This window comes from Schistocerca nitens, chromosome 7 (assembly GCF_023898315.1).
Source record: "Schistocerca nitens isolate TAMUIC-IGC-003100 chromosome 7, iqSchNite1.1, whole genome shotgun sequence".
Taxonomy (NCBI): domain Eukaryota; kingdom Metazoa; phylum Arthropoda; class Insecta; order Orthoptera; family Acrididae; genus Schistocerca; species Schistocerca nitens.
Window position 1 is genome coordinate 51,143,665 of NC_064620.1, and position 22,252 is coordinate 51,165,916.

General features: G+C 43.3%; 1 protein-coding gene across 1 annotated transcript in view; it reads left to right on the forward strand.

The window, feature by feature from the left end:
• LOC126195466 (uncharacterized) overlaps positions 1-22,252 on the forward strand; it is a 229,110-nt gene that overhangs the window by 72,951 nt on the left and 133,907 nt on the right. The window contains exon 3 of the mRNA XM_049934094.1: positions 10,858-10,993. Coding sequence (XP_049790051.1) covers positions 10,858-10,993 — 136 coding nt within the window. The remainder of the gene's footprint in view (positions 1-10,857; positions 10,994-22,252) is intronic.

Below are 22,252 nucleotides of genomic sequence, written 5' to 3' on the forward strand. Positions count from 1 at the left end.
TAGAGCACGCTTGGGATGCGGTAAGAAACTGTATACCTTCACACCAACCTCCAGCCAGCATTATTCATGAAATGATACGAGTGTATTTCGGGTATGGTAAGAAATTCGTCAAGATGATATTCGTGGCCTGTTTTTCGCATGCCACAAAGAGTATATTTTGCCACGGGGGACACAAATCATATTGGTGTGGATGATAGTCATGAGTTCCGAATGGAATGCAACTCCAATGATTTAATACTCATTATATGATGAACGTATCCGCGAAGTATGACAAATATAGGACTGGTGCTTCATGGTGTAACAGTTACGATTACCTTCCTGTAGGCATCAGTTGTTGACATGTTGGCTCCACAAGATATTACTGTTTTGAAGGTGCTGCCTCACCATAGATATTCTGTTCAAGGTGGTTGTACAACCGACCCATGTTACTAAATGAAATAAACTGCGATTTGAGTGTTTTGAAATTTTTTGTAGCAGTCATTCCCTGTGTTCGTTAAAACTGTGTCTAAAATCAAAAGCAAGAGGCCTTCTTTATGAATGGGAGTTTTAAATTAACCCATCTACGTAATCCACGTAGTGAGAAAAGCCACGCCAATGGCGGAATTCTTCACTGAGTGTGCCCCCAGGGCGACTGCGTTTCTCACTAGGGCACTGTTCCCCGACTACAGGAATCATTCATTCCGCCCGGCGCCGGTGCCCTACAACAGATTCCTTTTCCACAACAATTTTCGCTCTAAAAGCAGCCTAAAAGGTTTACCTGTGCCACGTCGCCTTTCCCAGAGAGCAGAATTAGGAGCGAGGAAGTGCGCAGCGGCCAGAGACGGCGATGCCGGCTGACGGCCTTTTTCTCTCGGCGCCGTTTCCTTCTGCCCTACACCCACCCCGCTGCCTTTACCCCCACTACCACCCCCACCACCCACGCCACCCGCGCCTGTTTCCTTTCCCCGGGAACGTGAGCTGCCTACTCCGCTGATGCCTCGCGACAAACGGTCCGCACGCCACCAACAATTTCTGGCGGGTGCCTACCCTCATCTGCAGTGCCCAACACCTCGCTACTGTCTCCTTGGCAACGGGCGCACACTAGCTACGCCGCGGAAAATGCGTTCCATTCCCCCTCCTGTGGGGTCGGTAGCCAAGCTGCCTAAGTTGCCAGGTTGGCTATGGAACACAAAGAACCGACCGTACGTAATGTACAGTACAGCACATTTTGAACCAAAACATTATGATACTTGAGGTTCGCCGGCCGGAGTGGCCGAGCGGTTCTAGCCTCTACAGTCTGGAACCGCGCGACCGCTACGGTCGCAGGCTCGAATCCTGCCTCGGGCATGGCTGTGTGTGATGTCCTTAGGTTAGTTAGGTTTAATTAGTTCTAAGTTCTAGGCGACTGATGACCTCAGAAGTTAAGCCACATAGTGCTCAGAGCCATTTGAACCATTTTTTAGTAAGGTTTAAGTAGTTCTAAGTTCTAGGGGACTGATGACCTCTGAAGTTAAGTCCCATAGTGCTCAGAGCCATTTTTTGAACTTGATGTTCCGGAAGTGCCGCCAGTCGTCCTTACTACCACGTACTATGTTCCAGCTTGGTACGTGGTAGAAATCATCATGAGAGCTCTCCCTGTTGTAATGTGAAACCTGAGTATCTCCTAGCGTACAAAATGTCGGTAATGCAGTTGGGTGACGCCTTCGACAACCGCCGACATTTCGACAGGTGTTCAAATTTTCATCTTCAAGATACAAATTCGTGAGTGACAGAGCGTGCACCTGTCAAATTGTCGACGGTTGTCGAAGACGTCAGGCGGCTGCATTCCAGTAAGTTGTTTCCACATCATCGAGTATACAATATGCCGGGAAAGTTTCCAGATTCTTAACATCATGATATTTCTGGAGGACAGAAAGCCTTTCTCGGTGAATCGGCACGAACTCAGGACAAGCCAGTTTTGTGAAATAGACCTTCCCTTATCCCTGCACGATATCTTGCAATCAGTTGATGCACGTAAATAGGGAGGTTTCGTCTTGATACGATTATCGGAATGCATTCGGTAAAGTACCGTGTTACAAACTAATGATAAAGATAAGGACATACGGAGAATATCAACATAAGTGAGACTGGCTCTGTGAATTTGGCTAATAGGGTTCAGTGCTTTATATTCAACTGCAGAAGACCTTCTCCGTGACAAGATACGTGGATTCCGGAGACATTAGTCGTGCGCAACAGGACTCGTGCTTTTCTCGTATGACAACCTGAGAGCTATCGGTCAAGGTAGATAAAGTATTTTTTGCCTTTCGAGAAGCGTATACATCAGCACCTGATCTCGATGCTTGGTAACTAAAGTACGAGCATATAGCGTACGAAACGAAATTTATGCGTTGGTTGGTAATGGGGACAAAAATGTTATATTCCACACACACTCATCGACAGACGTACAAGGAACTTCAGGCGCACTCCAGAGAACTGTGTTGGGATCTTAATAAGATTACAGAGAACTTGCATACACTGGAAACTTATTTGAAATATTCAAAAATATAGTATCATGCACTGTACAAAACGCCATAATATATTAGATCTACAGTTTTACGTCCGGCGTATTATCTCGAAGTTCGAGGCTTTATTATGAAAACCTTACAAAAAACTTACGATTCAAAGTATTGGCCAATGCTGGCCAGTACTTTCTACCATGCTTCATGCGCCATATGAATATGGTGGCAGCATAACTGGGCGTCTTTTGAGAAGATCCAGAAATCGATCCAATTTGCCTTTGTCCATATGACCGGAAGTGCTGGTCAGCCAGGCCGTATGAAATTGGTCGAAAATGTTGGTAGTTAGATGGAACAATGTCTGCCGGTCGCTGTGGCCGAGTGGTTCTAGGCGCTTCAGTCCGGAACCGCGCTGCTGCTACGGTCGCGTGTTTGAATCCTGCCTCGGGCATGGATGTGTGTGATGTCCTTCGCTTAGTAAGGTTTAAGTAGTTCTAAGTTCTAGGGAACTAAGTCCAACAGTGCCTAGAGCCATTTCAACCATTTGGAACAATGTCTGGAGAATACGGCAGGTAGGGTAGAACATTGAATTTCTACTTTTCCAAGTACGTTTTGATGGGTTTTGCGTCACGGCATCGAGCGTCGTCATGCTGGAAAATCGCCTTTTCATGTATATCGCTGTGCTGTGGCCGACTGCCTTTCCGTGATCGGCTCGAACGCGTTATTTCCTTCGATAAAGATCTCCTGTCATTGCTTTCGTCAGTTTTAGTAGCTTCGGTAACCTTCTCTCTTCCACCATCATGCCGGTTTTCGACGTCAGAATTGCCGTTTGTCAAACGCTGGCAAGGTTCTCTACATGTTTTTTCACTAACAGGTGCCTCACCATTCGTCTTATCCAGCATCTTAAGAGCTTTAGCCACAGAAAATTGATACTTCCTGCAAATGACGAGAGGTAAGCTTTTTAAGCTGACGTATTCAATAGAGAATAACTTATGAGGTACTAACAAATCGACTAATATTTTGATGAAATTGCCATCTCAACTGCCTAAGCTCACTCTACGACACTTACGCGACGTACCACCTGCACCACCGCTTGCCGGTTCTGCCCTCTATTGCAAAATGGCTGAAACGAAGTTGTTGGCGGAATAGTAAGCTATGATTACATCCGAATGGTCAAATGTGGAATCAGTCAACTCGTACAAGTTCCTGGGTGCAAGCGTTTGTAAGCGGTATGGAATGGGACGATCTCGTAAGGTCAGTAATACGGAAAGCAGGTGGCAGATTTTGGTTAATTGCTAGTGTACTGGAAAAATGCAAAGAGTTTACAAAGGAGATATCTTAAATAACAATAATGCAATCCAACTCTGAATGCTGCTGAAATGTGTGGAAGCCACATCTGCAAGATCAGATGATACTGAGCGTATAAAAAGAACACGAGAGTAATGACTAATTTAAATGATACACTGGTGAGTGTTACGGAGATGCCGAAGGACCTGAACGGGAATATACTTAAAAAAAATGGTTCAAATGGCTCTGAGCACTATGGGACTTAACATCTATGGTCATCAGTCCCCTATAACTACCTAACTAACCTAAGGACAGCACACAACACCCAGTCATCACGAGGCAGAGAAAATCCCTGACCCGCCGGGAGGGGAATATACTTAAACGTAGATCCAAACGACCCTGTCAAAGCCTACTTGCTAGGTTTGAAGAACCAGTAGTAATAGAGAAATACATTAAGGACCCTTAGTATCACTCCCGTAGCGACTGCAATGAAATTATTTGATCAATTACAACGCGCACAGATATACTGAAGGAGTTGCTCTCCCCATGCCTCATACACGAAGGAACCGAGAAGAAACTTGTACGAGAAGTACAGGGCTATTACAAATGATTGAAGCGATTTCATAGCTCTACAATAATTGAGATATTTTCACAATGCTTTGCACACACATACAAAAACTCAAAAAGTTTTTTTAGGCATTCACAAATGTTCGATATGTGCCCCTTTAGTGATTCGGCAGACATCAAGCCGATAATCAAGTTCCTCCCACACTCGGTGCAGCATGTCCCCATCAATGAGTTCGAAAGCACTGTTGATGCGAGATCGCAGTTCTGGCACGTTTCTTGGTAGAGGAGGTTTAAACACTGAATCTTTCACATCACTATGCGTGAAACTTGCCCGCACGCGTTCAACCGTTTCTTCGCTCACTGCAGGCCGACACGTTGATTTCCCCTTACAGAGGCATCCAGAAGCTTTAAACTGCGCATACCATCGCCGAATGGAGTTAGCAGTTGGTGGATCTTTGTTGAACTTCGTCCTGAAGTGTCGTTGCACTGTTATGACTGACTGATGTGAGTGCATTTCAAGCACGACATACGCTTTCTCGGCTCGAGTCGCCATTTTGTCTCACTGCGCTCTCGAGCGCTCTGGCGGCAGAAACCTGAAGTGTGGCTTCAGCCGAACAAAACTTTTATGAGTTTTTCTACGTATCTGTAGTGTGTCGTGACCATATGTCAATGAATGGAGCTACAGTGAATTTATGAAATCGCTTCAATCATTTGTAATAGCCCTGTATTATTTGCCATGCTTTTCATAGTGGTTTTCAGAATATTAATGCTGGATCTTCAACAGAAAAGGAAGTATCACTGAGTGTGTTCTAAGAAAACTTAACAGTGCCCCTAAAGTTTTAGATAAAAGAAAATAATTTTTTGAGTTAGGGTCAGTAGCAGTAGCGGCATCTTTGCTGATGATGCTATAGTCTACAGAAACGTATCGTAGTTGGCTGGCCACAAGGGAACGCAGACAGTATTGTAGCAGCGCTCTCCTTGGTGTAATGAGTGGCGTTCTTAAATGTCGATAAATCTAAGGTAATGCACACCAGCTGCGAGGTAACATCTCAGAGACGTTCGGACTTCACATGCGGTTCCTCTTTGTCGAAATGTCTTGGCTCAAACTCATCTATGATTTGAACCGCAAGTGTCGTATTACACGCTCTAAATTAGACACTTGTGGCCCTTTGATTACATTGTCTGGCTGATGGAAACTTTGCGAAATTGTATGAAACAAAGTTAACACAACGTATAATAAGAGTAATAATAATAATATCGGGAACTAAATTAACGACCCATAACTGCTGTAGGTCACACAGTTGCGATTTGATTAGAATAATGTTCATTCAGTAAGAAAACTAATACCGAAAGTGGTCGTATTTAGAATTATTATTACACTCCAGCGCATTCCATTTGACACAGTTCGATCATTCACAATCTCATCGCGAAATACAAGTTATCTACGCGAGAAGTTAGAGTTCTTACCAGACGCGTGGCTGCTCACCGCTCAGAGACAAACTCCCGCGATACCACACAACGCGAAATTCTCTAAGTTGTTTCACATCCTCGCTGTCTAAAGACCGACTGTCCGCTTTCGCGACTCAATCCAAACTGTACCCTTTGCTGTGTCCAGCCGAACTGTCAGATTTCGCATCTGCACCAGCACTTTACTTCTGCCCCTCACCGGCCGCGTTTCCCCCGCGCCTAATATCCGCGCTGAACTGACTAGGGCAGATCCCTTTCCTGATGCCGTCCATCCGATTGGCTACAGCTTATTCTGCATTATTTTACATTTTAACATTTTTAAATAATCAAAGCTTTACGACTTTTACGTTCTAAATAAAGTAACAACAATACCCTTTACATAATAACCGTTAAATTCTTTTCTATAAAACCAATACAATTTCCTTCTTAGCTTTGAATGTCACGGCCAGTAGCCTTGCACCAATGTGCTTTCTGATAAATAAATAAAGAAAAAAGTAACTATTATGTACTAAACTTTACAACAAATATTCTATTACCTAATGATTCAATAAGGTGTCATGCCGTCATCGTTCAATATGTTTTGTGGGGATGAATTGATCTGAATGCTTAACTGAAAATATTGATAATTTAAATTTAGTACATCTTTTAAACAAATAATGCTACAGAGTTGATATTTACAACATTTGTCATTTTAATGATGCGCTTCTATATGAAATGTCGATCGTTAAGATCGACCAAAGCGTTCAGATTTTAGCATTCAGGTCTTTGCTACAAAATTTGTTAATTTCGCTTTAACAGTATTGTAGATATGATCAGTATTCAAGTTTTGTTGGGATCACCACGAAAACTTATGAAGGTTGGTGAAGATGCTTTCATTCCCTGAATTACTATAGAAGTAAATAGTTTTCATAAATTTTTCCCTTTATTTCCAATTTTAGGTCCACCATATTTAACACTGTTATATCTCCGTGGCCACAAACGCCTTCTACTGGGTTTCTCAATGATGAAGGTTCTCGTCTGTCTCACTCGCACACTACAGTGCTTAGGCCTCAATAGACAACTGACGCCTGTGAGTTTCGCCATCTCGTGGTGAATCTGCCCTATTTGTGACACATGGTCCTGGCCGAAAGGGTTCGTTTCAAAATTCCTGTAGGCTGACTCTTTCCGCCATATATTTAAATGAGAGCGCAATGGTCGTAAACTCACACAGCGGAAACATGCTCCTATCGGAGCACAAGAAAGGTGAATATGGTCCTGTTTAAATACTCTGACTGAAGAGTGGGGTACCAACTAAGTTATTCAATCTTCCTCCGCTCCTTTACAAGTTTTCCTCAAACGTTTTGGCATGCGAATATATTCGCGCTCTTTTTAACGTGTAAATTGCCCCTCGCTCTCAAGAGCTAACCTATCTGGAACTTGCCCACAACCACTAGTCAATCGCTGTAAGTCGCTCATACTCATCCACTTTCACTTGCACAATTTCAGCGCTCTTTTTAACATGAAAATCACCCCTCACTCCCACAAGCTCACCTGATTGTAACTCGCCGACAGCGTAGTCTATCGCTGTAAGTCTCTCAAACTCATCCACTTCCACTTGACCAATCTCACTCACTCATTCACTCCAACTCTTCGTCATTACCTCTTTGTGCCTCTCTAACTGTCACTGTCTCCTATCTTACAACCACAGTCTCTTTCGTTCTGTTCTACTACCTCTGCTACTCTTTTTATTACTGTCCCCTCCCACTGTCACTGTATCCCTCTTGCTCCCTCTTCCTTCCTTCCCACTACTGATGCCTCTTCTCTCTGTCACTATCTGTTCATTGCTGTCTCTCATAATCATTGGTTCTAATCCATTTCCATTTTCTCCTTTTTTTTATTCATCTCAGGCAGCGTTGTTTTCTTCTCTTTTCCTAGGCTTATTCTGTCACTGTCGACTATGCTCCACTGCCATTGTGTTCCGCTTTCTCTAACACTGCCATGGTCTCCTTCGTTCTTTCTATGCTACAACTACTGTCTACTATCTTCCAGTATCTATTACTTTTCCGTCCCTTTCTCGCTACCACTCTCTCCTTCTCTCTCAGCATAAAAAAAGCGCGCCACACTTAAGTTGTTGCGAAAATTCTTAAGGATGTCCGACTTTTCAGTCCGAACATATTGAAAAGGAGCATATTCGTCTTCCTTGTGCTGCTATAGCAGCATTTACCCACTGGCTCCCTTGTTCTCCCTGCTAAAACAGGGCTTTCACTCTTACGAAAAGAGCTTTATGGGTGAGTAAAATTTCGGTAGTTTACTTATGTGATACTGAAATAACGCAAAATTAATTTTTTAACTCAGATCGGATTTCAGGTGCACAAAAATTTTCCTTGTGCTTCAGTACCGCAACCTGGGGTTCCCAAAACTATCTTATTATAACAAAGAGACTTTACAGGGTATTTATACATGCTACGTCACATCATAAACTACGTTTTCGCATGAAACTCGATTTTACATGCGTATTTTACGTATAAAAATAGGATAAATTTGAATCTCTGTATCTCAGAAATGGATAAAGATGTTGTTGTTGTTGTTGTTGTGGTCTTCAGTCCTGAGACTGGTTTGATGCAGCTCACCATGCTACTCTATCCTGTGCAAACTTCTTCATCTCCCAGTACCTACTGCAGTCTACATCCTTCTCAATTTGCTTAGTGTACTCATCTCATGGTCTCCCTCAATGATTTTTACCCTCCACGCTGTCCGCCAATACTAAATTGGTGATCCCTTGATGCCTCACAACATGTCTCATTTCCTAATGTAATCTCTCATCATCACCCGACTTAATTCGACTACATTCCATTATCCTCGTTTTGCTTTTCTTGATATTCATCTTATACCCTCCTTTCAAGACACCGTCCATTCCGTTCAACTGCTCTTCCAAGTACTTTGCTGTCTCTGACAGAATTACAATGTCATCGGCGAACCTTAAAGTTTTTGTTTCTTCTCCATGGATTTTAATACATACTCCTAACGTTTCTTTTTTTCCTTTATTGCTTGCTCAATAAAGATATGAAGATGATTTTCAAGTTTGTTCGAGATCGTCCTCTTAGAAATAAATCATAAACGTATCGGACATTTGCTGTGCGTGGTCGTCTTGGCATACTCGGCTCGGTTCTTGTACCCGGGAACGATGTGTGCTTCTAGATAGCCGGCCGGTGTGGCCGAGCGGTTCTAGGCGCTACAGTCTGGAACCGCGCGACCGCTACAATCGCAGCTTCGAATCCTGCCTCGGGCATGGATGTGTGTGATGTCCTTAGGTTAGTTAGGTTTAAATAGTTCTAAGTTCTAGGGGACTGATGACCACAGCTGTTAAGTCCCATAGTGCTCAGAGCCCTTTGAACCATCTTTTGTTTCTCGATAACGTATAAAGATATTTGTAAACGGGAAGATGTCATTTCTAGATAATGACCTAGAGAATATATTGTTAAAATCTGAGGAACTTGACGCTGTTTGTTACTTAGGCATCCAGTGCTGACGACAAAAACATAGTGAACATTGCTTTTCTCGGGTTTGCGAAGGAATCGCCCATGAACTAAATGGTGCCTCCATAAGCTCCATAAGGTACACCGTATCTGACATCCACTGCAGAAAACATCAACCGATTTGCTCTGTTAGCCTAAGCTGGAGAAAGTGTGTAATGTTCAAAAATGGTTCAAATGGCTCTGAGCACTATGGGACTTGACATCTGAGATCATCAGTCACCTAGAACTTCGAACTACTTACACGTAACTAACCTATGGACATCACACACATCCATGCCCGAAGCAGGATTCGAATCTGCGACCGGCTCTAGACTGAAGCGCCTAGAACCGCTCGGCTACACCGGCCAGCAAATGTAATGTTCAAATTTTGACATTATACTGTAGGAGAGTTATAATAAAAGGATTCTTTTTCTGGCCGTACAAATGATCTGTCTAAAGCATTTGACCCTACCTTTCTGTCACCAATGGAACACGAGGTACGAGCCCCGGAAATATCCGTGTTTATGAGCGGCTTTTTGGAATATACTGGTGGCGCATGCTGTAGCATTCGTACCGACAGCAAAGAAAATTACGAATGGTATCGAAATACAAGATAAGCGTTTAAGGGGGGTAGGACGTCAAACTGGCCGACTTGGAGCAGGAGAGGCACCACAGGACATTTTCATTTCCACTATCTATACTTTTACAAATAAATTCATAAAACTTTGTCAGCATGACCAAGAATGGTTCAGGATTCACGCTCATAGCAGTGGAAGTTCAAAAATATAACAAAATATATTTTTTTTAACATGTGAAATATCATCATTTTTTTCACTTACTACTGGCTGCATTCGTTGCTATAGGAACACTTTTCGTCATTAGTAACGGAGAGTCTTCAATGAATTTTGCACAGGATACAAACCATGCTTACAGGTGTATGGAACTCTAGAACTTTCCAAATCCATTAAAAACTCTGCTGAAATTGAGGTAATTAACCATAAAATTTGAGTTTTTTCTAAACATGAAGTTTAAAATGTACCAGCTCATTCATTTTTTTCATTAATTACTTAAATTCTAGAGTTTAATACACCTGTAAGTAAGGTTTGTACGCTGTGCAAAATTCATCGAAGAGTCTCCCTTACTTATGAAGGAAAGTGTACGTACAGCAACAAAAGCAGCCAATAGTAAGTGAAAAAATGATGAAATTTCACACGTAAAAAAAATTATTTTGTTATACTTTTGAACTTACATTTCTATGAGTTTGAATCCTGAATCCCTCCTTGTAGTGTTGACAAAGTTTTATGAATTTATTTGTAAAAGTGTTGACAGTGGTAATTAAAATGTCGTGAGGTGCCTCTCCCGCTCCACGTCGGACCGTTTGACGTCCTACCCCCTTTAATGAGTCCGTTGAGTTATCTGATGAGACACCTCAAGAGTTGAGGGTGGAAGTGATCTTTAATGGTTGAAATTTTTGTAGAATAAAATGGTCATCTGCTCTGCTTGATCGGTTAAGGTGCTGAGCGCGGACGCTGTTTGGCAGACGGTAACCGGCCCGTTTGTGTTCGCAGATGAACAACTCGACGGCGAGCCAGGTGGAGCTGAAGGACGTGACTCTGAGCAGCTCCGGCCGCTACCGCTGCGAGGTCTCCGGGGAGGCGCCCTCCTTCCAGACCGTCTCCGAGCACGGCGACATGACCGTGGTCGGTAAGTAGCCCAGTGTGGTGGATGGCAGCCGGGTGCGTGGCGCGTCCTATTAGCTGGCCGCAAACGAATGGATTTCTGTGACGGGTCAGAACTGGAGGTCAGATCCGTACGTATTTTTGGCCAGTACGCCCCACCAATCTCACGCCCGTCGTTGACCACTGTTGTGCAGGTCCCGCTCGTCTTTTAAGATCTGCCCTACGGCGAGACCTCTTCGTGTGCGGAGCAAAACTGGAAATGAACAAGGGGATTCCGTTGGTTGCTCTGTTGTTTTTCCGGATCGTGTCCTCAAGGTCCGACTGCCTCAGACTTTTACTGTCTTTGATGCAGAATTGTCTGCGATCTTGCGGGCACTGGAGCAGATGAGACATTCTTCCTGTCCTAAATTTCTTATCTGTTCCGATTCACTAAGTGCCCTTAACTCTTTGCAACGTTTGTATCCAGCAGATAAAATAGTCTACATCTACATCTACATCCATACTCCGCAAGCCACCTGACGGTGTGTGGCGGAGGGTACCTTGAATACGTCTATCGGTTCTCCCTTCTATTCCAGTCTCGTATTGTTCGTGGAAAGGAGGATTGTCGGTATGCTTCTGTGTGGGCTCTAATCTCTCTGATTTTATCCTCATGGTCTCTTCACGAGATATACGTAGGAGGGAGCAATATACTGCTTGACTCTTCGGTGAAGATATGTTCTCGAAGCTTCAACAAAAGCCCGTACCGAGCTACTGAGCGTCTCTCCTGCAGAGTCTTCCACTGGACTTTATCTATCATCTCCGTAACGCTTTCGCGATTACTAAATGATCCTGTAACGAAGCGCGCTGCTCTCCGTTGGATCTTCTCTATCTCTTCTATCAACCCTATCTGGTACCGATCCCACACTGTTGAGCAGTATTCAAGCAGTGCGCGAACAAGCGTACTGTAACCTACTTCCTTTGTTTTAGGATTGCATTTCCTTAGGATTCTTCCAATGAATCTCAGTCTGGCATCTGCTTTACCGACGATCAACTTTATATGATCATTCCATTTTTAATCACTCCTAATGCGTACTCCCAGATAACTTATGGAATTAACTGCTTCCAGTTGCTGACCTGCTATTTTGTAGCTAAATGATAAGGGAGCTATCTTTCTATGTATTCGCAGCACATTACACTTGTCTACATTGAGATTCAGTTGCCATTCCCTGCACCATGCGTCAATTCGCTGCAGATCCTCCTGCATTTCAGTACAATTTTCCATTGTTACAACCTCTCGATACACCACAGCATCATCTGCAAAAAGCCTCAGTGAACTTCCGATGTCATCCACAAGGTCATTTATGTTTATTGTGAATAGCAACGGTCCTATGACACTCCTCTGCGGCACACCTGAAATCACTCTTACTTCGGAAGACTTCTCTCCATTGAGAATGACATACTGCTTTCTGTTATCTAGGAACTCTTCAATCCAATCACACAATTGGTCTGATAGTCCATGTGCTCTTACTATGTTCATTAAACGACTGTGGGGAACTGTATCGAACGCCTTGCGGAAGTCAAGAAACACGGTATCTACCTGGGAACCCGTGTCTATGGCCCTCTGAGTCTCGTGGACAAATAGCGCGAGCTGGGTTTCACACGACCGTCTTTTTCGAAACCCATGCTGATTCCTACAGAACAGATTTCTAGTCTCCAGAAAAGTCATTATACTCGAACATAATACGTGTTCCAAAATTCTGCAGCTGATAGACGTTAGAGATATAGGTCTATAGTTCTGCACATCTGTTCGACGTCCCTTCTTGGAAACGGGGATGACCTGTGCCGTTTTCCAATCCTTTGGAACGCTACGCTCTTCTAGAGACGTACGGCACACCGCTGCAAGAAGGGGGGCAAGTTCCTTCGCGTACTCTGTGTAAAATCGAACTGGTATCCCAGCATTAAACGTGATCCAGACCATCCAAGATGCCCTCCTCCACCTACAGCGATTAGGGAAGTTGGTGGTTTTCTGCTGGGTTCCGGGGCATGTCGGCATTGCTGGGAATGAAAGGGCAGATCTCGCAGCCAAGGAGGCGTGTCTCGATCCACAAGTATCAAAGTGTGCTATACCCCTGCACGCACTCACCTCTCTGTTGAGCTCTCGTGTCATGTGTCGGTGGGAGGATGAGTGGCTGGAAGTGACTGACAATAAGCTCCGTATAGTCAATCCCACAACGCCTGTGTGGTGTACTTCCTTTAAGCCCCGTCGACGGGACGAGGTTCTCCTCACTCGGCTCCGGATAGGCCACAGCCCTATGACGCATGGCTTCCTACTCCTGCGGGAGGACCCTCCAATGTGTGGTGCTTGTGGCGTCCAGGTCTCTGTGCGCCACGTTTTATTGGATTCCTTTTTATTTTCTGACCAGCGGGCCGCAGCTGACTTGCCAGCGGACCTTTCATCTCTTTTACGCAACACTCGGACGAATGTAGTTAAAGTTTTAAAGTTATGTGCAATGTCAAATGTTTTTACAAAGATATTAGGGAGAGGATCTTAATTTGCTCACTGTGTGACAAGCTCGCCCATTTTTTATGTAAGTGGCCAGCCAATGACAATTTACTGTGGCATTCTTGTTGCTACGTTTTCCCTTTCCTTACGTTCTAATTTCTTATGTAGCATTTTCCTTCTTACCATGCTTTCTTTGCGTGTGTGTTTCAGATTTATTAGGTCTGTCCACATTCGTTCCCTTTAATGTGTGTCAGGGCGCTGATGACCTCGACGTTGAGCGCCCATAAGCCCCAACACACAAACACACATACACACACTGATCGTATGTTATTATTGGCCGGGGTTTCCCCTTCGGGGTTCGGTCGCCGTAGTGCAAGTCTTTTTAGTTGACGCCACTTCGGCGACTTGCGTATCAATGATGATGAAATTGATGGTGAAGGAGACACGACACCCAGTCCCATGCCGGGAATCGAACTCGGGTCCCCTTCCGAGGTAGGCGGTAACGCTACCGCTGCGCTACGGAGGCGGACAGCGAAACTGGAGATTATGATCAGATCTTTGAGTGTATCGAAAACTTGGGTCCCTATAATCTGGAGTTTCTCCGAATTTTAATAGCCAGTCGTAGGATGCAAAATGGACAAATCGAGTGTCAAATTGACATTTGTAAGATACACTTTTGCAAAGATTTAATCGCTTCAAAGGAATCAGGGTAAAGAAGAAAACTTGAATGAGTCATCTGAAGCAAAATGGACAAATGGAGTATCAAATTGACATTTGTAAGGTACACTTTTGCAAATATTTAATCGTTTCAAAGAAGCAGGGTAAAGAAGAGAACTTGAATGAGTCGTCTGAAGCAAAACTGAAATATTTCACAAACAGCTGCTGCTACCTGGCTTTTCAGTGACAAGACATATTGTAGAGTAATTGCATTGGTGTCCGCCCCCGGTAGCTGAGTGGTCAGCGCGACAGACTGTCAGTCGTAAGGGCCCGGTTCCGATTCCCGGCTGGGTCGGAGATTTTCTCCGCTCAGGGACTGGGTGTTGTGTTGTCCTAATCATCATCATTTCATCCCCATCGATGCGCAAGTCGCCGAAGTGGCGTCAAATCGAAAGACGTGCACCAGGCGAGCGGTCTACCCGACGGGAGGACCTCGTCACACGACATTTTTTTTTATTGCATTGGTCAGACGTTTAACTGTCTAAGGCACTGCAGTCATGGACTGTGCGGCTGGTCCCAGCGGAGGTTCGAGTCCTCCCTCCGGCATGGATGTGTGTGTTTGTCCTTAGGATAATTTAGGTTAAGTAGTGTGTAAGCTTAGGGACTGATGACCTTAGCAGTTAAGTCCCATAAGATTTCACACATTTGAACATTTTTTTAACTTTCAAAATGGCTTTCTCTGAATCAAGTACTAAACTCAGGACGTTTCAAAAACAGAGGGTGCTAGGAAATCGATTTCGTAAACGGCTTTATGGTAACAACTCAGGTTTTTCGCAGCTCTGTGGGTGACTATTGTTTCTTCTGCTGTCGTTAGCTCTTCACGGCAGAGATCAGGTAACTATAGTACTACAGTTGGAGTCACGAACGATGCCGGTCAAGTTTGGCTTGTTCTGCGCACTTACGTCACGCGTACTCCGACAGCCAATGAGCGTTCAATAGTGTTCGCTCTGCTCTGAATGCCGCAGCTAATAACAGCATAAACGTGATCGAAGCGAGTTGCTTACTGAATTTCTATTTCATTTGTTCCTAGTTGTCAATGCTGATGGTGGTGGTAAGTGATAAATTCTGCATAAGCAAGCGAGAGTCATAATTTGCTTCCTTCAAGCGCAAAGCACTCGCATGCGCGTAACGCAACTATCGATTGGAATTGTCAGCAATTTCATTCCCGCCCGTGCCTCGACAAGCGCGAACCGCCATAGTTTGTGGATGGGACTATAGCTGCAGGGATCGTCTTAGGCCGACTCTGTGTAAGACTCACATTGGGTTAGACCCTGATGCTCAGGTAGAATTTTACCGGTATAAAATATTTCTTCTTGTTTTTAAGAGCTTAGTTACAAAAACACGCAGCTCTTCATCATGTCTCTGCTCTGTCCTCAACTGGGAGAGAATAGGTACGTCTGGCCATGGGAGACCGAATTGTTGTTATTAAAGTGAGTTAATTATCCACATGGTGCACTGGAACGACGACTTGCCATAATGCCAAAACGTGTGGTAGACGCCAGGTCTTGGTGCAGCACAACGAGGCTAAGGGGCGAGGTCGATAGACTCGGAGGGAAAGGAGATCAAGCCGTGGGAGGTTGCACGAGAGATTCCGATATATGGGCTGTGCCAGCAGTCGACTTACAACCTAGATAATTCGCCCGTGGAGGGCTCGATCTCAACTCGCACTCCGTAGTTGTGCACTGGAATTACAACAGTCGAGGTGTAGAAAAACTTTGCAACCTATTTGCTTGCGTGTGGCATGTTGGGCTGAAATTGCACCCACAAGCCGGCCGCGGTGGCCGTGCGGTTCTGGCGCTGCAGTCCGGAACCGCGGGACTGCTACGGTCGCAGGTTCGAATCCTGCCTCGGGCATGGGTGTGTGTGTGATGTCCTTAGGTTAGTTAGGTTTAAGTAGTTCTAAGTTCTAGGGGACTTATGACCTAAGATGTTGAGTCCCATAGTGCTCAGAGCCATTTGAACAATTTTTTTTGCACCCACAAAATCAGTGCCACTGGCGTGGATACGTGCGCTGCTGTCGGCATGGATGGCGCCTTTCGTGGTGGCTGCCGAAGATTCTTTGGACAATAAACCAGTCTTTTGGGACCCTGTCCGGGATATTTCCGAACGTTCAAGGCAATCTGTCGCCAGTGATCGGCTTGGCGGCATGTAAGCTGGCTGTAGTTGATGACGCCTGATGCATGGCTACCCACAGAATGCTGGTGTGCGAACGGTTGCAGTCTCGTAGGTGCGTAGCCACGGGCACACCAGACTCGGGTATAAAATGTACTGGGTAATAATTGCTTCAAGTCGTTAGGGCTTCCTTTGTCTTCAGGTGTGATCTCTTTGCCAGGTGAATATTCGTTGCTGGTCAGTTGTATGCCATGTAGAGCAGATTTAAATCTTTGGACTCTTTGTTTCTCGTTTTGGATGATATTGACCAAGTTCGACTGATCTATGGCTCAACTCACCAGATATTATCGAAGAGTATGCATGTTTGAGAAGCCTTCCAACATTTGACAAAGAGCAGCGCCTTAAGCCCGACCCAATTCCTACAACTATGATGGAATTGCTCTTTCACGATGCTAATAGTGAGCATTAAGAACTGAAGAAGTTATCACAACTCCACTTCACATCACATTCGAAATAGTGGATTTCTTAAATTAAAAAAAAAAGTCAAATTACAGCATAAATGGAAACTCCTTTGCTTTCCCTTGATGTAGATTCGCTTGATAATAGAAGAATATCGATTAGTATTGAAATATGTTGTGTTTTATGCTTTCGAACTGAACTTGAAAATATAAAGAATATTTAGAAAAAATGCTCAAATCTTTTGTGTAATCATTTCTCTAAAAGTAAGGAATAAAAAAAAGACCACAGAAACAATTGACACATCTATCAGCGATGCTGGACATTTTGTGTCGCAAATGAGGTGCTGATTGAAGATTTAAAGTGCAGTGTTGGGTGTAATTTTGAATTTTAAATAGCACTAGAGGCTATTTTTCTGATGTATTGTGTAAACCATGCAGTATGCTGTTCTGTGGCCTTCACGTATTTCCGTCTTCCCTGGCAGAAGATGTAAAAAATTTCCACCAAGTTTTTAGTCTCCAAATGCTTTAATATATAAACACCTCCAAGTACTTAGAAATGAAGTGCGTGTGGCCCAAGAACCAATTTCTCCCTTACAAGTTCTGTCATCGTAATTGTTCTTGTTCACTCAATTTTGCTGATAGAAAAAGTACAAAATTTCGATCATCATTCAAAAACCGGTCAACCGTTTCTCTAACCGATTTTAGTTGTTGCGTTTACACAAAACAACTGACCTTCTTTTAAATTTTGTGTGATGCTTTATCTATAGACCCATACTGTGACTCATGTTCGACAGACCAGAGGACACAGCCGACGGATTTCAGTATTTGTGGCTGTGTCTCGCCGAAAGTACGTTGTACAGTGCGGCGTTTCTGGCACAAATTTTTCGTAGTACAGTTTTGAAACACGTTTATATCTTCTAGAGGAAGTTAGTATCGACAATAGTAGGAGGAGAATTGTCGCTTTCGTTAGCGGCTTGTACACCATGTAGTCATGTATGTGTCGAAAGAGAAATTGGAAATAGTTTATGCAAATGTGGATTGCCAGAAGACAACATTTCAGCCATTGGGTTTGATTCAGAATAGTGGGCACTGTTCTGAGAACCAAGGAGGCTGGATACGTTAAAATATAATGTTCTTGATCATTTGTGAAGTACTGTAGCTGGTAATACCAGTAAAATAATGGACGTAACACATTTACAATTCTTACAATAATGAACATTGCACAAAAAACCTTTTTATCGACGTTCACCATAGTGTTGTTTTCTACTATTCTTCCTTTCCCCCCTTTTCCGCTTCTTTCAGAGGCCGAATCTTGAAGATCTATCTTCTGGAACTTGATCTCAAATTCTGTGGTAAACGTTTTAATACAAATTGTTCCATAGTTGCAGTACTGACTAGAGACGTTTCACCCATCCCTGCGAACGTTGAATTTACTAAATTCTTGTCTGTGTAATGAGCTTGGGTCAGTTTTCACATTGGAGGTCGTTCACTGTACTGTAAGTATTTCGCTGTTATCATTGTCCACTGCTTCACCATACCTGAAGCAACTGAAGGACGCTGTGACATGCAACACACACACAAACTCGCGGATCCCCTGAACATGGCCCAGGGACCGCCGGATCTCACATCGGCTGCTACTGGCATGAAGGTCGTGTATCCAATAAAGCAAAGGCGGTGCCTGTCAGCTTTCCAGAATCCACCGGAAATACTCATAGCCAATCGCTAAAATCCACTCGTGAGTGACCAGCTGCTGAAGGTAAAATTGCTGTCTCCAAAAATGTGAATGTCACATTTGTTGTATAGTCACACAATTAAGAAGATTCCAGTGTTACTTAAATAACAGTCACCCCAAAATCGGCTTCATTTTGCAAGTAGTCTCAAGCTGGTTTGCAGTTCCTAGATCTGTTGGTGTATAGCAGATCCGGCAATACTGTAGGACGCAGAGTGTACAGAAAACCTACAAACATTATTAAGTATGTAGATTCCACTTTGCACAACTATCTCGTCCAGAAGCAAGCAGTGCTCTTCACTCTGTCTTCACGTGCCTTCCGTATCAATGAAAATAACTGGTGAATATCTTAAAAGATGCACTGAAAGACGACGACTATGGTGGTTTTTGCCACAAAGAGCGCTTTCAAACGAAATATTATTAATTCGGCTACCAAGGAGGACGAGGAACTGCCTTTTCACTCCTTAGGTTACCGTTTGTTTCTACAGTTACTAGCCGCGTTAGCAGAATTCTTCCTAAAAATTACATAGACACCTTTCTCAGTGGCAACAAAATGAAAGATAGTTCCGACGGAAAACTGACGCCTCTGATCACCTCCACTCTGCGGAGGTCTATAATTTCGTGCGGCTCAATGGCCAGGTGCAAGTCTTTCAATTGGGTGCAATTTCGGCGGCTAGCGTGTTCCTAATCTACCTCAGGGGAAAGAAAACGTGCAATTTAACGTGGAATCCGAACCACATGTGGTTCCTGGCGACACTTCAAATCGTTGAGAGCTGAAGGATAAATTAAAGGCAGACTATAAATTTCTGTGGTTCGACCGGAACGAAGGACGATTACGGTTTAACGTCCCGTCGACATCTAGGTCAATAGATTCGTAGGACAAACTCGGACTGTTTCAAGGATTTGGAAGTAAATCGGTAAAGCCGTTTCAAAGGAACCATCCAGTCATTTCCCCTGAGCGATTTAGGGAAACCAGGCAAAGCCTAAGTCTTGATGGTCTTCTTCCAGAGTGCTAGTCCATTGTGGTAACCATCCGCCATTTCCCTCGGTGCGTTTCGACCGGGATTCGATCCACGACTTGTCTGTTTCCAAGCAAGCGCTTTACCTCTAGACCACCATACTCGACGCCGAAATCTGTAAAGTATGGTGTGGGTGTGGCAGAGTATATTCAGATGAAATTCGAAGAACAGAACTAAAAAACATCAAAGAACACGAACACTACACTCTGCTAATCTCCTCAGCACTTTGGGTTATATCCAATTTGCTTTCTGGATCACAGAATAAAGTAAACTCGCTGTGCCTAATTGTAGCTTTTACTTTACGCTCTGTGCTTTCAATACATCTATTGCTGCCGTATCTGCATGTTCGCAAAAGGTTGCAGCACCTGCTCAGAAAGACTGTTTACCGTGATGTAGACATATGGTCAAATAAAGATACAGTGGCAGCAGGATACTTAGGCTATAGCAAGATGACTGAAGTGATTGCTTTCCTGAAGCTTTTGAGACTTCCAAACAGGCATGATGCCTAAGCTGCAGGTCCATGTGGTCTGGAGGCAGACTGTACCTATATTATATAGGCTTTTGATTTCTCGTGAGTAGTTTGGTTCTCCTGTCCATGTTCAGATGGTGGGATTGTGAAAACAAGGTCTTTTTTCACGCAAGGTTTGGACGGAAATCATCTTGGAAATAATTTGGTTCAAATGGCTCTGAGCACTATGGGACTCAACTGCTGAGGTCATTAGTCCCCTAGAACTTAGAACTAGTTAAACCTAACTAACCTAAGAACATCACTCACATCCATGCCCGAGGCAGGATTCGAACCTGCGACCGTAGCGGTCTCGCGGTTCCAGACTGCAGCGCCAGAACCACGCGGCCACTTCGGCCGTCGGAAATTATTTGCAACTTGCAAACGACATTATGTATCAAGTCCAAAAATCAGGAAAAAATATTACCGTACTCATAGAATATCATATTATCATCATCATATCTCGGTCGCCCGCAAATCGACATAAAATTAGTACTAATTTTTTTTATATCTTAATGACGATTTATCGTTTGTTTTTACCCTAACTGGCGTCTCTTACTTTGTTCTAGATAATTATAGAATATAACCAAGATATTTCCTCACTTTGAGGGGATGAAATTACAGACTGCTCTGAAAATTGTTCAGTAAGTACTCAGTGATAAGAGACTCTCCAAAGTACTACAAACATCCTTACTTCGCGGTTAGCTAGGAACTCTAAGCACACGTTTTATAACGTGCTACTTTAATGACGAAAGGTAATTTTCGATTTAGCTTTCAGACACTCTCAACAAAACCATCCAAAACAGGATTTTCATGACTACTCTCACTTTGCTCTCTCTCTCCTATCTCACTTGTATTCGCACAAATACGTGACTGAGAATTTTTTAAGAAATTTCATAGAAATGGGAAATGCATTCTGCCGCTGATAAAACTATATACATATATAACAAAAATTTGTCCACCAAATAAATCTACCGCTTCCAAAACGCGAGTCCCCGCTCTGTCATGATTCTATGATACACTGTCTTCAATATGCACTGCTGTGACCACGCATACGTATAAACGTCCCTTTTGGGACAAATCATTAGTCAACTTTATGTTTTCCGAAAACTAAAGGCCTCTAACAGAGCCAGATCAACTTTAAATAAAGATATATTTACAGTTCTAAACGACTAAATTAAATATACGAGCGTATAACTCACCGACGTAAAAACCGACTGTTTTACACAAATAATTGTATGCAATGTACGTGATGCACTGTCATATGTCACCGTACATCGTATTTAATTTTTGTTTACTTAGAAATTTAAGATTAATTCTTCATGTCTGTTTTTAATTTACTCCACACGATATTCTGGAAACGTGCCAAATAATGAAAAAATAGCTTAAAGTGAGAATGAATGTTTGGAAATATTTACGATAGCATAAGCCCTGTTGTCGGGATATAAGGAGTTTATGATTACTAGAGACTGAAATGTTTACCTACATTGCTTCCGTGATAAGTATTCGCTGACAAATTAGTGAACATAGCAGCTACTTTTTTATGTAAGCCTGAAAATTTAGTGTATTAAGTCAATTTTTTCTGTCGCGGCAAGTTGTCAACTTGAGAACTCAATGACGATCTAGTATTACAATTTCAAATTGTTGGGTAAATGTCATTTCAATCGGTACACTGGATCATTAACAACTAACCGACCAGTTTGTTGCGTAATTTAGCGACCCAATACTCGCTCTCACAGTGGCAGTCCATATAGCGCTTTCAACTGTGAGAACAAAATCACTCCAGCCGCGCATCCCCTCCAGGTACAGAAAGGCGATCAATACTGCCTCTTAATTAGTCATTAATCTCACTAAGCCCCACATACTGACAGGTAATTAAGCATTCTGACAAGCAGATCACCTCATTTGCCAGGAGCATCAAGTAGAATTTATGACTGAATTGAGGATTCCTTGACCGGGAGAACGCAGAGTGTTATCTTGGATGTAGTGTCTACGGAAGATGTAAAAGTAACATCAGGTGTGCCCTAGGAAAACGAGTTGGGAATTTTGCTGTTCATTTTGTAATGTAATGACCTTGGAGACTATATTAATAATAGCCTCGGACTTTTCGCAGATGATTCAGTTACCTGCAATGAGATAGTGTCTCAAAAAAGTTGCACTAATGTTGAGGCGGATCTTGGTAGGGTTTATGTGTGATGTAGGGATTTATAAGTTATTTTAAATGTCTATAAATGTAAATTATCCGTTTCAGAAAACGGAAAT